General features: G+C 49.1%; 1 protein-coding gene across 1 annotated transcript in view; it reads left to right on the plus strand.

Annotated features, from left to right (window-relative positions):
* LOC145340189 (large neutral amino acids transporter small subunit 2) overlaps nt 1-17,500 on the plus strand; it is a gene marked incomplete at its 3' end in the record, with an annotated part of 47,407 nt that overhangs the window by 2,853 nt on the left and 27,054 nt on the right. The window contains exon 2 of the mRNA XM_080184619.1: nt 1-43. This exon is cut by the window's left edge and continues 109 nt beyond it. Coding sequence (XP_080040745.1) covers nt 1-43 — 43 coding nt within the window. The remainder of the gene's footprint in view (nt 44-17,500) is intronic.

Here is a 17,500-nt window from a genome sequence, read left to right on the forward strand (position 1 = left end):
GCTCCGGACCTAGGGCTCAGGCTGCTGGCTGCCGTCTGTCTGTGTAAGTGACACTGCGTGACAGGGCCTCCCCCACGCCCCCCAGCCCCCAATCCTCACTGACCCACTGTGCAACTCCACCCGTCCCTCTACCAACCCTTCCTTGCCCCTCCTTCCTGTGTGCGTGTGTGTGTGTGTGACTGTACAGAGTCACTGTTTATTCAGCAGGGTAAGGATTACTCACTGTGTAACTGTACAGAGTCACTGTTTATTCAGCAGGGTAAGGATTACTCACTGTGTAACTGTACAGAGTCCCTGTTTATTCAGCAGGGTAGGGATTACTGTGTAACTGTACAGAGTCACTGTTTATTCAGCAGGGTAAGGATTACTCACTGTGTAACTGTACAGAGCCCCTGTTTATTCAGCAGGGTAGGGATTACTGTGTAACTGTACAGAGTCACTGTTTATTCAGCAGGGTAAGGATTACTCACTGTGTAACTGTACAGAGCCCCTGTTTATTCAGCAGGGTAAGGGTTACTTACTGTGTAACTGTACAGAGTCACTGTTTATTCAGCAGGGTAAGGATTACTCACTGTGTAACTGTACAGAGTCCCTGTTTATTCAGCAGGGTAAGGATTACTCACTGTGTAACTGTACAGAGTCACTGTTTATTCAGCAGGGTAAGGATCACTCACTGTGTAACTGTACAGAGTCACTGTTTATTCAGCAGGGTAAGGATTACTCACTGTGTAACTGTACAGAGTCACTGTTTATTCAGCAGGGTAAGGATTACTCACTGTGTAACTGTACAGAGTCACTGTTTATTCAGCAGGGTAAGGATTACTGTGTAACTGTACAGAGTCCCTGTTTATTCAGCAGGGTAGGGATTACTGTGTAACTGTACAGAGTCACTGTTTATTCAGCAGGGTAAGGATTACTCACTGTGTAACTGCACAGAGTCCCTGTTTATTCAGCAGGGTAGGGATTACTGTGTAACTGTACAGAGTCACTGTTTATTCAGCAGGGTAAGGATTACTCACTGTGTAACTGTACAGAGTCACTGTTTATTCAGCAGGGTAAGGATTACTTACTGTGTAACTGTACAGAGTCCCTGTTTATTCAGCAGGGTAGGGATTACTGTGTAACTATACAGAGTCACTGTTTATTCAGCAGGGTAAGGATTACTCACTGTGTAACTTGTTTATTCAGGGTAAGGATTACTGTGTAACTGTACAGAGTCACTGTTTATTCAGCAGGGTAAGGATCACTCACTGTGTAACTGTACAGAGTCACTGTTTATTCAGCAGGGTAAGGATTACTCACTGTGTAACTGTACAGAGTCACTGTTTATTCAGCAGGGTAAGGATTACTGTGTAACTGTACAGAGTCCCTGTTTATTCAGCAGGGTAAGGATTACTCACTGTGTAACTGTACAGAGTCACTGTTTATTCAGCAGGGTAAGGATCACTCACTGTGTAACTGTACAGAGTCACTGTTTATTCAGCAGGGTAAGGATTACTGTGTAACTGTAGAGTCCCTGTTTATTCAGCAGGGTAAGGATTACTGTGTAACTGTACAGAGTCACTGTTTATTCAGCAGGGTAAGGATCACTCACTGTGTAACTGTACAGAGTCACTGCTTATTCAGCAGGGTAAGGGTTACTGTGTAACTGTAGAGTCCCTGTTTATTCAGCAGGGTAAGGATTACTGTGTAACTGTACAGAGTCCCTGTTTATTCAGCAGGGTAAGGATTACTCACTGTGTAACTGAACAGAGTCACTGTTTATTCAGCAGGGTAAGGATCACTCACTGTGTAACTGTACAGAGTCACTGCTTATTCAGCAGGGTAAGGATTACTCACTGTGTAACTGTACAGAGTCACTGTTTATTCAGCAGGGTAAGGGTTACTGTGTAACTGTAGAGTCACTGCTTATTCAGCAGGGTAAGGATCACTCACTGTGTAACTGTACAGAGTCACTGTTTATTCAGCAGGGTAAGGATTACTCACTGTGTAACTGTACAGAGTCACTGTTTATTCAGCAGGGTAAGGATCACTCACTGTGTAACTGTACAGAGTCACTGCTTATTCAGCAGGGTAAGGATCACTCACTGTGTAACTGTACAGAGTCACTGCTTATTCAGCAGGGTAAGGATTACTCACTGTGTAACTGTACAGAGTCACTGTTTATTCAGCAGGGTAAGGATTACTCACTGTGTAACTGTAGAGTCACTGTTTATTCAGCAGGGTAAGGATCACTCACTGTGTAACTGTACACATAGTAAGAAGTCTCACAACGCCAGGTTAAAGTCCAACAGATTTTTTTGGTAGCACAAGCCACTAGGTTTCAAAGCACTGCTCCCTCATCAGGTGAGTGGGATTTCAGTTCACAAACAGGGCATATAAAAACACAAACTTAATTTACAAAATAGTGGTTGGAATGTGAGTCTTTACAGGTAACCAAGTCTTAAAGATACAGACAATGTGAGTGGAGAGAGGGTCAAGTACTGGTTAAAGAAATGTGTACTGTCTCCAGACAGGACAGTTAGTGAGATGTTGCAAGCTCAGGCAAGTCGTGGGGGTAACAGATAGTGTGACATGAACCCAAGATCCCAGTTGAGACCGTCCTCATGTGTGTGGAACTTGGCTATCAGTCTCTGCTCAGTGACTCTGCGCTGTCGTGTGTCATGAAGGCCGCCTTGGAGAATGTTTACCTAAAGGTCAGAGGCTGAATGCCCATGACTGCCGAAGTGTTTCCCAACAGGAAGAGAACACTCTTGCCTGGTGATTATCGAGCGGTGTTCATTCACCTGTTGTTGTAGCGTCTGCATGGTCTCCCCGATGTATCATGCTTCGGGACATCCTTTCCTGCAGCGATTCAGGTAGACAACGTTGGCCGAGTTGCAAGAGTATGTACCATGTACCTGGTGGATCACATGACATGATGGCATCCATGTCGATGATTCGGCAGTGCAGCAACTGAAGAGGAAAGAGTCGCATTGGCCTCCTCCAGAATGCTGCTGCCCTTGACATGTCTACCCAAGCTGTCAGGAGGTGCGTCAACACCAGATTCATCAGCCGCACTCACAATACAGCCCCAAACATCACCCAAGCACAACACAACACCATCTGTGCTCTCAAGACCAACTGCAACATTGTCATCAAACCAGCAAAGGAGGGGCCATTGTCATACTGAACAGAACGGATTACTGCAAGGAAGTGTCCCGACAACTGAACAATGAGGAACACTACAGACAGTTACCCATAGATCCAATCAAAGAACACACCCATCAACTCAACAGACTGACCAAGACCTTTGATCTGAACCTTCAGAGCACCCTCCATGCCCTCATCTCACGTACTCCTTGTGTTGGACGTCACTACTGCCTCTCGAAGATACACAAGGCAAACTCACCCGGCCGTCCCATCGTATCGGGCAACGGGACCCTGTGCGGGAATCTCTCTGGCTACGTTGAGGGCATCCTAAAACCCACTGTACAAAGAACCTCCAGCTTTTGTTGTGACACTCCGGACTTCCTACAGAAACTCAGCACACATGGAGCAGTTGAACCAGGGACACTCCTCGTCACAATGGATGTCTCGGCGCTCTACACCAACATCCCCCACAACGATGGCATTGCTGCAACTGCCTCAGTACTCAATGCTGACAACTGCCAATCTCCAGATGCAATTTTACTACTCATCTGCTTCATCCTGGACCACAATGTCTTCACCTTCAACAACCAGTTCTTCATCCAGATATACTGAACAGCCGTGGGGACCAAATTCGCACCTCAATATGTCAACATCTTCATGCACAGGTTCGAACAAGACCTCCTCACCATACAGGACCTTCAACCGATGCTATAAACTCGATACATTGATGACATTTTCTTCCTTTGGACTCATGGTGAACAATCACTGAAACAACTATATGATGATATCAACAAGTTCCATCCCACCATCAGACTCACCATGGACTACTCTCCGGAATCAGTTGCATTCTTGGACACACGCATCTCCGTCAAGGACGGTCACCTCAGCACTTTACTGTACCGCAAAGCCATGAATAACCTCACACTGCTCCACTTCTCCAGCTTCCATCCTAAACATGTTAAAGAAGCCATCTCCTGTGGACAAGCCCTCCGTATACACACGATCTGCTTGGATGAGGGGGATTGCAACAGACGCCTCCAGACACTGAAAGATGCCTTCACTAGAACGGGATATGGCGCTCGATTCATTGATCGACAGTTCCGACGCGCTACAGTGAAAAACTGCATTGACCTCCTCAGAAGGCAAACACGGGATATGGTGGACAGAGTACCCTTTGTTGTCCAGTACTTCCCCGGAGTGGAGAAGCTACGACATCTTCTCCGGAGTCATTGATGAAGACGAACATCTCGCCAGGGCCATCCCCACACCCCCTCTTTCTTGCCTTCAGACAACTGCACAACCTCAAACAGACCACTGTCCACAGCAAACTACCCAGCCTTCAGGAGAACAGTGACCACAACACCACACAACCCTGTCACAGCAACCTCTGTAAGACATGCCGGATCATTGACACGGATGCCATCATCTCATGTGAGAACACCATCCACCAGGTACACGGTACATACTCTTACAACTTGGCCTGTCTACCTGACACGCTGCAGGAAAGGATGTCCCGAAGCATGGTACATTGGGGAGACGCTACGACAACGGATGAATGAACACGGCTCAACAATCACCAGGCAAGACTGTTCTCTTCCTGTTGGCGAACACTTCAGTGGTCACGGGCATTTGGCCTCTGACCTTCGGGTAAACGCTCTCCAAGGCGGCCTTCATGATACATAACAGCACAGAGTCACTGAGCAGAGACTGATAGCCAAGTTCCGCACACACGAGGACGGTCTCAACTGGGATCTTGGGTTCATGTCAAACTATCTGTAACCCCCGTGACTTGCCTGGACTTGCAAAACCTCACTTACTGTCCTGGCTGGAGACAGTACACATGACTTTAGAAATCATAATCATAGAATCCCTACAGTAGAGAGAGAGGCCATTCGGCCCATTGAGTCTGCACCGACCACAATCCCACCCAGGCCCTACCCCCATAACCTTACTTGTTTTATCCACTAATCCCTCTAACCTAAGCATCTCAGGACACTAAGGGGCAATTTAAGCATGACCAATCAACCTAACCCGCACATCTTTGGACTGTGGGAGGAAACCGGAGCACCTGGAGGAAACCCACACAGACATGGGGAGAATGTGCAAACTCCACACAGACAGTGACCTAAGCTGGGAATCGAACCCAGGTCCCTGGAGCTGTGAAGGAGCAGTGTGAACCACTGTTATCGTGCCGCCTACCTTTGCTGAATGCTCTCTCCACTCACATTGTCTGCACCTTTAAGACTTGATTACCTGTAAAGACTCACATTCCAACCATTTTGTAAATTGAGTTTGTGACTTTATATGCCCTGTTTGTGAACTGAACTCCCACTCGCTTGATGAAGGAGCAGTGCTCTGAAAGCTCGTGGCTTGTGCTACCAAATAAACCTGTTGGACTTTAACCTGGTGTTGTGAGACTTCTTACATTGTTTACCCCAGTCCAATGCTGGCGTCTCCACATCATCAGCTGTAGAAGACAGAGGGTAGCAGTGGAAGGGTGCGTTTCTGAATGGAGGGCTGTGACAAGTGGTGTTCCTCAGGGATCAGTGCTGGAACCTTTGCTGTTTGTAATATATATAAATGATTTGGAGGAAAATGAAACTGGATTGACACAAAGGTTGGTGGATTTGCGGATAGCGACGAGGACCATCAGAGGATACAACAGGATATAGATCAGTTGGAGACTTAGAACATAGAACATTACAGCGCAGAACAGGCCCTTCGGCCCACGATGTTGCGCCGATCAGTTAAAAAGCAATGACCCTCTAACCTAAACCAATCCCTTTCCATCCATAAACCTATCCACGGATCTCTTAAACGCCCCCAAACTAGGCGCATTTACAACTGCAGCAGGCAGGGCATTCCAATCCCTCACCACCCTCTGGGTAAAGAACCTATCTCTGACATCCGTCCTATATCTACCACCCCTTAATTTAAAGCTATGCCCCCTCGTGCTAGCTTTCTCCATCCGAGGAAAAAGGCTATCACTGTCCACCCTATCTAAACCTCTAATCATCTTATATGTTTCAATAAGGTCCCCTCTTAGCCGCCTTCTTTCTAACGAAAACAACCTCAAATCCCTCAGTCTCTCCTCACAGGACCTCCCCTCCATACCAGACAACATCCTGGTAAACCTCCTCTGCACCCTCTCCAATGCCTCCACATCCTTCTTATAATGTGGGGACCAGAACTGCACACAGTACTCCAAGTGCGGATGCACCAGAGTTTTGTACAGTTGCAACATGATGCTGCGACTCCTAAATTCAATCCCCCTACCAATAAACGCCAAGACACCGTATGCCTTCCTAACAGCCCTATCTACTTGATTCCCAACTTTCAGGGATCTATGTACACATACACCTAGATCCCTCTGTTCATCCACACTATTCAGAGTCCTACCGTTAGCCCTATACTCTACACATCTGTTATTCCTGCCAAAGTGAATTACCTCACACTTTTCTGCATTAAACTCCATCCGCCACCTCTCGGCCCAGCTCTGCAACTTGTCCAAGTCTCCCTGTAAACTATGACACCCTTCCTCACTATCTACCACACCTCCGACTTTGGTGTCATCAGCAAATTTACTAATCCACCCAACTATACCCTCATCCAGATCATTTATAAAAATTACAACCAGCAGTGGCCCCAAAACAGATCCCTGAGGCACACCACTTGTAACTGAACTCCATGACGAATACTTACCATCAACCACCACCCTCTGTCTCCTATCTGCTAGCCAATTCCTGATCCAATTACCTAAATCACCCTCAATCCCCTACATCTGCATTTTCTGCAGAAGCCTTCCATGGTGAACCTTATCAAACGCCTTACTAAAGTCCATATATACCACGTCAACTGCCTTACCCCCATCCACCTCTTTGGTCACTTTCTCAAAAAACTCAATAAGGTTAGTAAGGCACGACCTACCCTTCACAAAACCATGCTGACTATCTCCCATCAATTCATTATTCTCCAAATAACTATAAATCCTATCCCTAATAATTTTTTCTAAAACCTTGCCCACAACAGAAGTAAGACTCACCGGTCTATAATTCCCGGGGAAGTCTCTGTTCCCCTTCTTAAACAATGGGACAACATTCGCTATCCTCCAATCTTCTGGCACTATACCTGTGACCAACGACGACCTGAAGATCAGAGCCAGAGGCTCTGCAATCGCCTCTCTTGCCTCCCAGAGAATCCTAGGGTAAATCCCGTCCGGCCCAGGGGACTTATCTATTTTCAAACCCTCAAGAATATCTAGCACATCCTCCCTATCAACTGCAATACTGTCCAGTTTACAACCCTGTAACCCAGTGTTCTCCACAGCTACATTTATGTCCCCCTGCGTGAACACCGAAGAGAAATATTGGTTCAATGCCTCTCCAATCTCTTCCGGTTCCACACATAACTTCCCACTGCTGTCTCTAATTGGCCCTAATCTTGCCCTAACCAACCTTCTGTTCTTAACATATGTATAGAACGCCTTAGGATTCTCCTTAATCCTATCAGCCAAAGTCTTCTCATGTCCTCTTTTAGCCCTTTTTAACTTGGGCAGAGAGTTGGCGGATGGAGTTTGTTCCAGACAAATGTGAGGTTAATGCATTTTGGAAGGTCTAATACAGATAGAAAATATACAGTAAATGGCAGAACCCTTAAGAGTATTGATAGGCAGAGGGATCTGGGTGTACAGGTACACAGGTCACTGAAAGTGGCAATGCAGGTGGAGAAGGTAGTCAAGAAGGCGTACGGCATGCTTGTCTTCATCGGCCGGGGCACTGAGTTTAAAAATTGGCAGGTTATGTTGCAGCTTTATAGGACCTTAGTTAGGCTGCACTTGGAATATAGTGTTCAATTCTGGGTCACCCACACTACCAGAAGGATGTGGAGGCTTTGGAGAGGGGACAGAAAAGATTTACCAGGATGTTGCCCTGGTATGGAGGACATTGGCCACGAGGAGAGGTTGGAGAAACTTGATTTGTTCTCACTGGAACGACGGAGGTTGAGGGGAGACCTGATAGAAGTTTACAAAATTATGAGAGGCATGGACAGAGTGGACAGTCAGAAGCTTTTCCCCAGGGTGGAAGAGTCAATTACTAGGGGGGCACAGGTTTAAGGTGCGAGGGGTAAGGTTTAAAGGAGATGTACGAGGCAGATTTTTTACACAGAGGGGGGTGGGTGCCTGGAACTCACTGCCGGGGGAGGCAGTGGAAGCGGATACGGTAGTGAGTTTTAAGGGGCATCTTGACAAATCCATGAATAGGATGGGAATAGAGGGATATGGTCCCAGGAAGAGTAGGGGGTTTTAGTTCAATCCTGAGGGTCAAAGGCCTGTAATTATTTTTGTTCTTTGTTATTCTCTCTGCCTCTCTCTCTCTCTCTTTGTGTCTCTCTCTCTCTCTCTCTGTCTCGCTCTCTCCCTCTCTATCTCTGTCTGTCTCTCTCTCTGCTTCTCTCTCTCTGTCTCTCTCTCTCTCTGTCTGTCTCTCTCTGTCTGTCTGTCTGTCTCTCTCTCTGTGTCTCTCTCCCTCTGTCTCTTTCTCTTTCTGTCTCTCTCTCTCTCTGCTTCTCCCTCTCTGTCTCTCTCTCTCTGTCTCTTTCTCTCTCTCTCTCTTTCTCTCTCTCTCTCTTTCTCTCTCTGTCTCTCTCTTTCTCTGCTTCTCTCTCTCTATGTCTGTCTCTCTCTGTGGCTCTCTCTCTGTGTCTCTCTCTCTTTGTGTGCGTGTCTCTCTCTCTCTCTGTCTCTCTCTGACTCTGTCTCTCTCTGTCTGTGTGTGTCTCTCTCTCTGTGTGTGTCTCTCTCTCTCTCTCTGTCTGCGTCTCTCTCTCTCTCTCTGTCTCTCTCTCTCTCTGTCTGTCCCTCCCCCCACCCCCTCTCTCCTGCTGTCAGAGGCAGCTCCAAATCTATCCATTTGATCAATTCCGTAGTCAGCTGACGTAACTGTTCCTGACACGACCCTGCATCAAATATTTGTCTGATGCTGTGGTTCCCTCGGGATGTTTACCTCTGTTATAGGTACAACATTGGCAGACCTTCCGAGCTGAGGGGGGAGTCGGTGTGTGTTGGTGTGGGGGAACCAGGGATGCAGGGGGACTGACAGAGAGACGCAGATCACTGGGCAGTTACAGAATCATAGAGGTTTACAGCACGGAAACAGGCCCTTCGGCCCAACTTCTCCATGCCGCCCCTTTTTTTTGAAAACCACTAAGCTAGTTCCAATTGCCCACATTTGTCCCATATCCCTCTGTACCCATCATACCCATGTAACTGTCTAAATGCATTTTAAAAGATAAAATTGTACCCGTCTCTACTACTGCCTCTGACAGCTCGTTCCAGACACTCACCACCCTCTGGGTGAAAAAATTGCCCCTCTGGACACTTTTGTATCTCCCCCCTCTCACCTTAAACCTCTGCCCTCTAGTTTTAGACTCCCCTACCTTTGGGAAAAGATATTGACTATCTCGCTGATCTGTGCCCCTCATTATTTTATAGACCTCTATAAGATCACCCCTCAGCCTCCTACACTTCAGAGAAAAAAGTCCCAGTCTATCCAGCCTCTCCTTATAACTCAATCCATCAAGTCCCGGTAACATCCCAGTAAATGTTTATTTTACAGACCTCCCCCATCCTGCGTAGGGTGAGAAGGGGAGAAGAGATCAGCTTGTTTCTAACATGCTGACACAGGACTCTGCGGTCAACTGGGGTAAACAGGAGGGTGTGTGAGCAGATTAAAATTAGCAGCCTGGCGCCGTATCACAGGCTCATGTGTGTTTGTGTGTGTCTGCGCGTGTGTGCGAGTGAGTGAGGGCAGGCTGTTTACCCGGGGTCACAGAGGGGAATGAGATCACTCATCGGATCCTCTCAACTTCCAGACATTGTTTTCCCCATTCACTGTCTCCCTCTCTTGCTCTACCTGTCTCCCTGCCTCTCTCTGTGTCTCTGTATATCTCTGTCTCTCTCTCTCTCTCTGTCCCTCTCTCTCTCCCCCTCGCTCGCTGCCTCCCCCTCGCTCGCTGCCTCCCCCTCGCTCGCTGCCTCCCCCTCGCTCGCTCGCCCTCCCTTTCCTGGGACTGCACCCTCCCATCCCGCTCCTGATTGTTGCTGGGCAATTTGACTGCAGTGGGTATTGCAGCTGGTGGCCATCCTGATGAGGGAATGAATCCTGGGGTTTGCGCAAGATCTTCTAGCTCCTGGGTCTGTGGCCAGCCCCTGATCGAATGTCACAAACAAACAAGCTGTTCTTGGAACCAGCTCCGAACGTTCAGTCCCAGGAGAAACCCTCCCTCCTGCTCCAGAGGGATGACCCTCAGCTCTTTATAATCACTGGCAGTGTCCCTCCCTCGCCCCCCCCTTCCACCCTGATTACTGGGTAAAGGAAGAGAGCCGGTCAGTCTGGATTTCCAAACCACCCCAGCCCCCCACCCCCGACCCTCTCTGTCTCTGTCTGAATGGAAACCAGACACTGCAGATTCTCCCAGGCACATGCACAGACAGATAGACACACACACGCAGACATTAACCCCTTCCCCAGCCTTGTTTTTGTTTCTGTTCTCCCAGCCTGAGGGGTGTGAATGGAGTCAGGGAGGGGGAGGGAGGGAGTATCCTGACACCCTGAGGCCACACCAGCTGTCTGTGTTTAAAGAGCATGGCGTCAGCTCATCCAGGAAAACATGTTTACCAGAATCTGTCAAAGGGTCTGCCGGCCGAAGGGAGGGGCTGGGGGAGAGAGAGAGAGAGAGAGAGAGAGAAAGCCGGTGATTGGCAGGAGGAGAGGGAGGCAGAGGGGAAGGAGGGAGGCAGAGGGGAAGGAGGGAGGGAGAGGGGAGATTTGATTTCATTCATTAATATACAGTGAAAAGTATTGTTTTTTGTGCACTATACAGACAAAGCATACCGTTCATAGAGAAGGAAAGGAGAGGGTGCAGAATGTAGTGTTACAGTCATAGCGAGGGTGTAGAGAAAGATCAGCTTGATGTGATTTGACTTGATTCATTATTGTCACATGTATTAACATACAGTGAAAAGTATTGTTTCTTGCGCACAAAACAGAGCATACTGTTCATAGAGGAGAAGGATTTGAATTATAATTGTCACATGGATTTACCAGGATGTTGCCTGGTATGGAGGGCATTAGCCACGAGGAGAGGTTGGAGAAACTTGGTTTGTTCTCACTGGAGCGACGGAGGGTGAGGGGAGACCTGATAGAAGTCTACAAGATTATGAGGGACACGGACAGAGTGGACAGTCAGAAGCTTTTCCCCAGGGTGGAAGAGTCAATTACTAGGGGGGCACAGGTTTAAGGTGCGAGGGGCAAGGTTTAAAGGAGATGTACGAGGCAGATTTTTTACACAGAAGGGGGGTGGGTGCCTGGAACTCGCTGCCGGGGGAGGGAGTGGAAGCGGATACGGTAGTGAGTTTTAAGGGGCATCTGGACAAATCCATGAATAGGATGGGAATAGAGGGATATGGTCCCAGGAAGGGTAGGGGGGTTTAGTTCAGTCGGGCAGCATGGTCAGTGCAGGATTGGAGGGCCGAAGGGCCTGTTCCTGTGCTGTAATTTTCTGTGTTCTTTGTTCATTAGCATACAGTAAAAAGCATTGTTTCTTGCACGATATAGAGACAAAGCATACTGTTCATAGAGAAGGAGAGGGTGCAGAATGTAATGTTACAGTCACAGCGAGGGTGTAGAGAAAGATCAGCTTAATGTGAGGTAGGTTCATTCAAAAGTCTGACAGCAGCAGGGAAGAAGCTGTTCTTGAGTCGGTCGGTACGGGACCTCAGACTTTTGTATCTTTTTCCCGACGGATGAAGGTGGAAGAGAGAATGTCCGGGGTGTGTGGGATCCTTAATTATACCGGCTGCTTTTCCCGAGGCAGCGGGAAGTGTAGACATAGTCAATGGATGGGAGGCTGGTTTGTGTGATGGATTGGGCTACATTCACCACCCTTTTGTAGTTCCTTGTGGTCTTGGGCAGAGCAGGATCCCAGACCAAGCTGTGATACAACCAGAAAGAATGCTTTCTATGGGGCATCTGTAAAAGTTGGTGAGAGTCGTAGCTGACATGCCAAATTTCCTCGGTCTTCTGAGAAAGTAGAGGCGTTGGTGGGGCTTTCTTAACTATAGTGTCGGCATGGGGGGGACCCGGACAGGTTGTTGGTGATCTGGACACCTAGAAATTTGAAGCTGTCGACCCTTTTTACTTGGTTCCCGTTGATGTAGACAGGGACATGTTCTCCTTTACACTTCCTGAAGTCGATGAAAATCTCCTTTGTTTTGTTGAGATTGAGGGAGAGATTATTGTTGCTGCCCCAGTTCACCAGATTCTCAATCTCATTCCTGTTCTCTGTCTCGTCATTGTTTGAGATCCGACCCAGTACGGTGGTGTCATCAGCAAACTTGAAAATCGAGTTGGAGGGGAATTTGGCTGCACAGTTAGAGGTTTATAAGGAGTATAGTAGGGGGCTGAGAACACAGCCTTGTGGGACACCGGTGTGTGAGGGGAATTTGGCCTCACAGTTAGAGGTGTATAACCTCTATACAGCTATGAGGGAGCGAGCTATCTCAGATCTGGTGTTGTGTAATGAGGCAGGTAGAATTAGGGACCTTGTTGTGAGGGATCCTCTTGGGGCGAGTGATCATTGTATGGTTGAGTTTTTGATGCAGATGGAGGGTGAGAAAGTAGGGTCCCGAACCTGTGTCCTCTATTTGGACAGAGGGGAGTACGATAGGGTGAGAGTGGAATTGGCGAATGTTGATTGGGGGAGCACATTGGTCGGTTGGATGGCTGTGGAACAGTGGTGGATTTTTAAGGAGATCTTTTTCGGTGCTCAGCAGAAATATATTCCGATGATAAAGAAGGACTGTAGAAGAAGGGATAATCAGCCGTGGTTATCGAAGGAAATAAAGGAGAGTATTAAATTAAAAGCTAATGCGTTCAGAGTGGCTAAAAGTAGTGGGGAATTAGAAGATTGGGAAAGATTTAAAAATCAACAAAGAGTGACTGAGAAGTTGATAAAGAAAGGAAAGATAGACTATGAAGCTAAACTAACACTAAATATAAAAAAGGATAGTATAAGTTTTTACAAATATATAAAGAGAAGGAGGCTGGCTAGAGTGAATGTTGGACCCTTGGAGGATGAGAGGGGGGATTTAGTGGTGGGAGATGAGGAAATGACTGAGGCCTTAAATAAGTTTTTTGCCTCGGTCTTCACAGAGGAGGACACGAATAGTTTGCCGGATATTAAAGATAGAAGGATGGTAGGAGTTGAGGGCCTGAATGCGATTACTGTCACTAGAGGGGTAGTGCTTGATAGACTAATGGGACTGAAGGTGGACAAGTCCTCAGGACCGGATGGAATGCATCCCAGGGTTCTGAAGGAAATGGCAGAGGTGATAGTGGATGCTTTAGTAATTATTTAGCAAAATTCACTGGACTCTGGGGAAGTGCCGGAAGATTGGAAAACGGCTAATGTTACGCCGCTGTTTAAAAAAGGTAACAGACAAAAGGCAGGGAATTTATAGGCCGGTTAGTTTAACGTCTGTAGTTGGAAAAATGCTAGAATCCGTCATCAAAGAAGAAATAGTTAAGGGGAAGTCGTGTTTGACAACTTTATTGGATTTCTATGAGGATGTGACTAGTGCAGTAGACAGAGGGGAACCGGTGGATGTGGTGTTTCTAGATTTTCAAAAGGTGTTTGATAAGGTGCCTCACAAAAGCTTGCTTCAGAAGGTTAGGGTGCACGGAGTTGGGGGTAAGGTGTTAGCGTGGATAGAGGATTGGCTGTCTAATAGGAAGCAGAGAGGTGGAATCAATGGGTGCTATTCTGGTTGGCAGTTGGTGACTAGTGGAGTGCCGCAGGGATCTGTGCTGGGGCCTCAACTATTTACCATTTATATAGATGATCTGGAGGACGGGGCTGAGTGTAGGGTAAAGAAATTTGCTGATGACACAAAGATGAGTGGTAAAGCAAATTGTGTGGAGGGTGTGGAAAGCCTGCAGAGGGATCTGGATAGGCTGAGCGAGTGGGCGAGGACCTGGCAGATGGAGTATAATGTTAGCAAGTGTGAGGTTATCCACTTTGGCAGAAATAATATTAGGAGGGATTACTATTTCTAGGGCGAAAAGCTGCAGCATGCTACAGTGCAGAGGGACCTGGGGGTCCTTGTGCATGAGTCGCAAAAACCCAGCCTGCAGGTGCAGCAGGTGATCAGGAAGGCGAACGGGATGCTGGCCTTTATAGCGAGGGGGATAGAATATAAAAGCAGGGAGGTCTTGCTGCAACTGTACAGGGCACTGGTGAGGCCGCAGCTGGAGTACTGTGTGCAGTATTGGTCGCCGCACTTGCGGAAGGATATATTGGCCTTGGAGGGAGTGCGGAGGAGGTTCACTAGGCTGATACCAGAGATGAGGGGGTTGGACTATGAAGAGAGACTAAGTAGACTGGGTCTGCACTCGTTAGAGTTTAGAAGGATGAGGGGGGATCTTATAGAGACGTATAAGATAATCAAGGGGATGGATAGGGGAGAGGTGGAGAGATTCTTCCTGCTCAGAAAGGACAGCAGGACTAGAGGGCACAGCGTCAAGATAAGTGGGGGCGGTTTAGAACGGAGTTGAGGAGGAACTTCTTCACTCAAAGGGTGGTGAATCTCTGGAATTCTCCGCCTGTTGAAGTGGTGGAGGCTGCCTCGTTAAATATATTTAAGTCACGGGTAGATTTTCACCGTGTCTCCCTATCCCCATGGCCATTTTCACCGTGTCTCCCTATCCCCATGGCCATTTTCACCGTGTCTCCCTATCCCCCCATGGCCATTTTTACCGTGTCTCCCTATCCCCCCCATGGCCATTTTCACCGTGTCTCCCTATCCCCCCCATGGCCATTTTCACCGTGTCTCCCTATCCCCCCCCATGGCCATTTTCACCGTGTCTCCCTGTCCCCCCATGGCCATTTTCACCGTGTCTCCCTATCCCCGTGGCCATTTTCACCGTGTCTCCCTATCCCCGTGGCCATTTTCACCGTGTCTCCCTATCCCCCCCATGGCCATTTTCACCGTGTCTCCCTATCCCCATGGCCATTTTCACCGTGTCTCCCTATCCCCCCCATGGCCATTTTCACCGTGTCTCCCTATCCCCCCCATGGCCATTTTCACCGTGTCTCCCTATCCCCGTGGCCATTTTCACCGTGTCTCCCTATCCCCCCATGGCCATTTTCACCGTGTCTCCCTATCCCCCCATGGCCATTTTCAACGTGTCTCCCTATCCCCCCCATGGCCATTTTCACCGTGTCTCCCTATCCCCCCCATGGCCATTTTCAACGTGTCTCCCTATCCCCTCCATGGCCATTTTCACCGTGTCTCCCTATCCCCATGGCCATTTTCACCGTGTCTCCCTGTCCCCATGGCCATTTTCACCGTGTCTCCCTATCCCCCCCATGGCCATTTTCACCGTGTCTCCCTATCCCCCCATGGCCATTTTCACCGTGTCTCCCTATCCCCCCATGGCCATTTTCACCGTGTCTCCCTATCCCCATGGCCATTTTCACCGTGTCTCCCTATCCCCATGGCCATTTTCACCGTGTCTCCCTATCCCCATGGCCATTTTCACCGTGTCTCCCTATCCCCCCCATGGCCATTTTCACCGTGTCTCCCTATCCCCCCATGGCCATTTTCACCGTGTCTCCCTATCCCCCCATGGCCATTTTCACCGTGTCTCCCTGTCCCCCCATGGCCATTTTCACCGTGTCTCCCTATCCCCATGGCCATTTTCACTGTGTCTCCCTATCCCCCCATGGCCATTTTCACCGTGTCTCCCTATCCCCCCCCATGGCCATTTTCACCGTGTCTCCCTATCCCCACCATGGCCATTTTCAACGTGTCTCCCTATCCCCCCCATGGCCATTTTCACCGTGTCTCCCGATCCCCATGGCCATTTTCACCGTGTCTCCCTATCCCCCCCATGGCCATTTTCACCGTGTCTCCCGATCCCCATGGCCATTTTCACCGTGTCTCCCTATCCCCCCATGGCCATTTTCACCGTGTCTCCCTATCCCCCCCCATGGCCATTTTCACCGTGTCTCCCTATCCCCCCCATGGCCATTTTCACCGTGTCTCCCGATCCCCATGGCCATTTTCACCGTGTCTCCCTATCCCCCCATGGCCATTTTCACCGTGTCTCCCGATCCCCATGGCCATTTTCACCGTGTCTCCCTATCCCCCCCATGGCCATTTTCACCGTGTCTCCCTATCCCCATGGCCATTTTCACCGTGTCTCCCTATCCCCCCATGGCCATTTTCACCGTGTCTCCCTATCCCCATGGCCATTTTCACCGTGTCTCCCTATCCCCCCCATGGCCATTTTCACCGTGTCTCCCTATCCCCCCATGGCCATTTTCACCGTGTCTCCCTATCCCCCCATGGCCATTTTCACCGTGTCTCCCTGTCCCCCCATGGCCATTTTCACCGTGTCTCCCTATCCCCATGGCCATTTTCACTGTGTCTCCCTATCCCCCCATGGCCATTTTCACCGTGTCTCCCTATCCCCCCCCCATGGCCATTTTCACCGTGTCTCCCTATCCCCACCATGGCCATTTTCAACGTGTCTCCCTATCCCCCCCATGGCCATTTTCACCGTGTCTCCCGATCCCCATGGCCATTTTCACCGTGTCTCCCTATCCCCCCCATGGCCATTTTCACCGTGTCTCCCGATCCCCATGGCCATTTTCACCGTGTCTCCCTATCCCCCCATGGCCATTTTCACCGTGTCTCCCTATCCCCCCCCATGGCCATTTTCACCGTGTCTCCCTATCCCCCCCATGGCCATTTTCACCGTGTCTCCCGATCCCCATGGCCATTTTCACCGTGTCTCCCTATCCCCCCATGGCCATTTTCACCGTGTCTCCCGATCCCCATGGCCATTTTCACCGTGTCTCCCTATCCCCCCCATGGCCATTTTCACCGTGTCTCCCTATCCCCATGGCCATTTTCACCGTGTCTCCCTATCCCCCCATGGCCATTTTCACCGTGTCTCCCGATCCCCATGGCCATTTTCACCGTGTCTCCCGATCCCCATGGCCATTTTCACCGTGTCTCCCTATCCCCATGGCCATTTTCACCGTGTCTCCCTATCCCCCCCCATGGCCATTTTCACCGTGTCTCCCTATCCCCCCCATGGCCATTTTCACCGTGTCTCCCGATCCCCATGGCCATTTTCACCGTGTCTCCCGATCCCCATGGCCATTTTCACCGTGTCTCCCTATCCCCATGGCCATTTTCACCGTGTCTCCCTATCCCCCCCCATGGCCATTTTCACCGTGTCTCCCTATCCCCCCATGGCCATTTTCACCGTGTCTCCCGATCCCCATGGCCATTTTCACT

Source organism: Carcharhinus amblyrhynchos, unplaced genomic scaffold (genome assembly GCF_965287045.1).
Source record: "Carcharhinus amblyrhynchos unplaced genomic scaffold, sCarAmb.v2.hapA scaffold_828, whole genome shotgun sequence".
Classification (NCBI taxonomy): domain Eukaryota; kingdom Metazoa; phylum Chordata; class Chondrichthyes; order Carcharhiniformes; family Carcharhinidae; genus Carcharhinus; species Carcharhinus amblyrhynchos.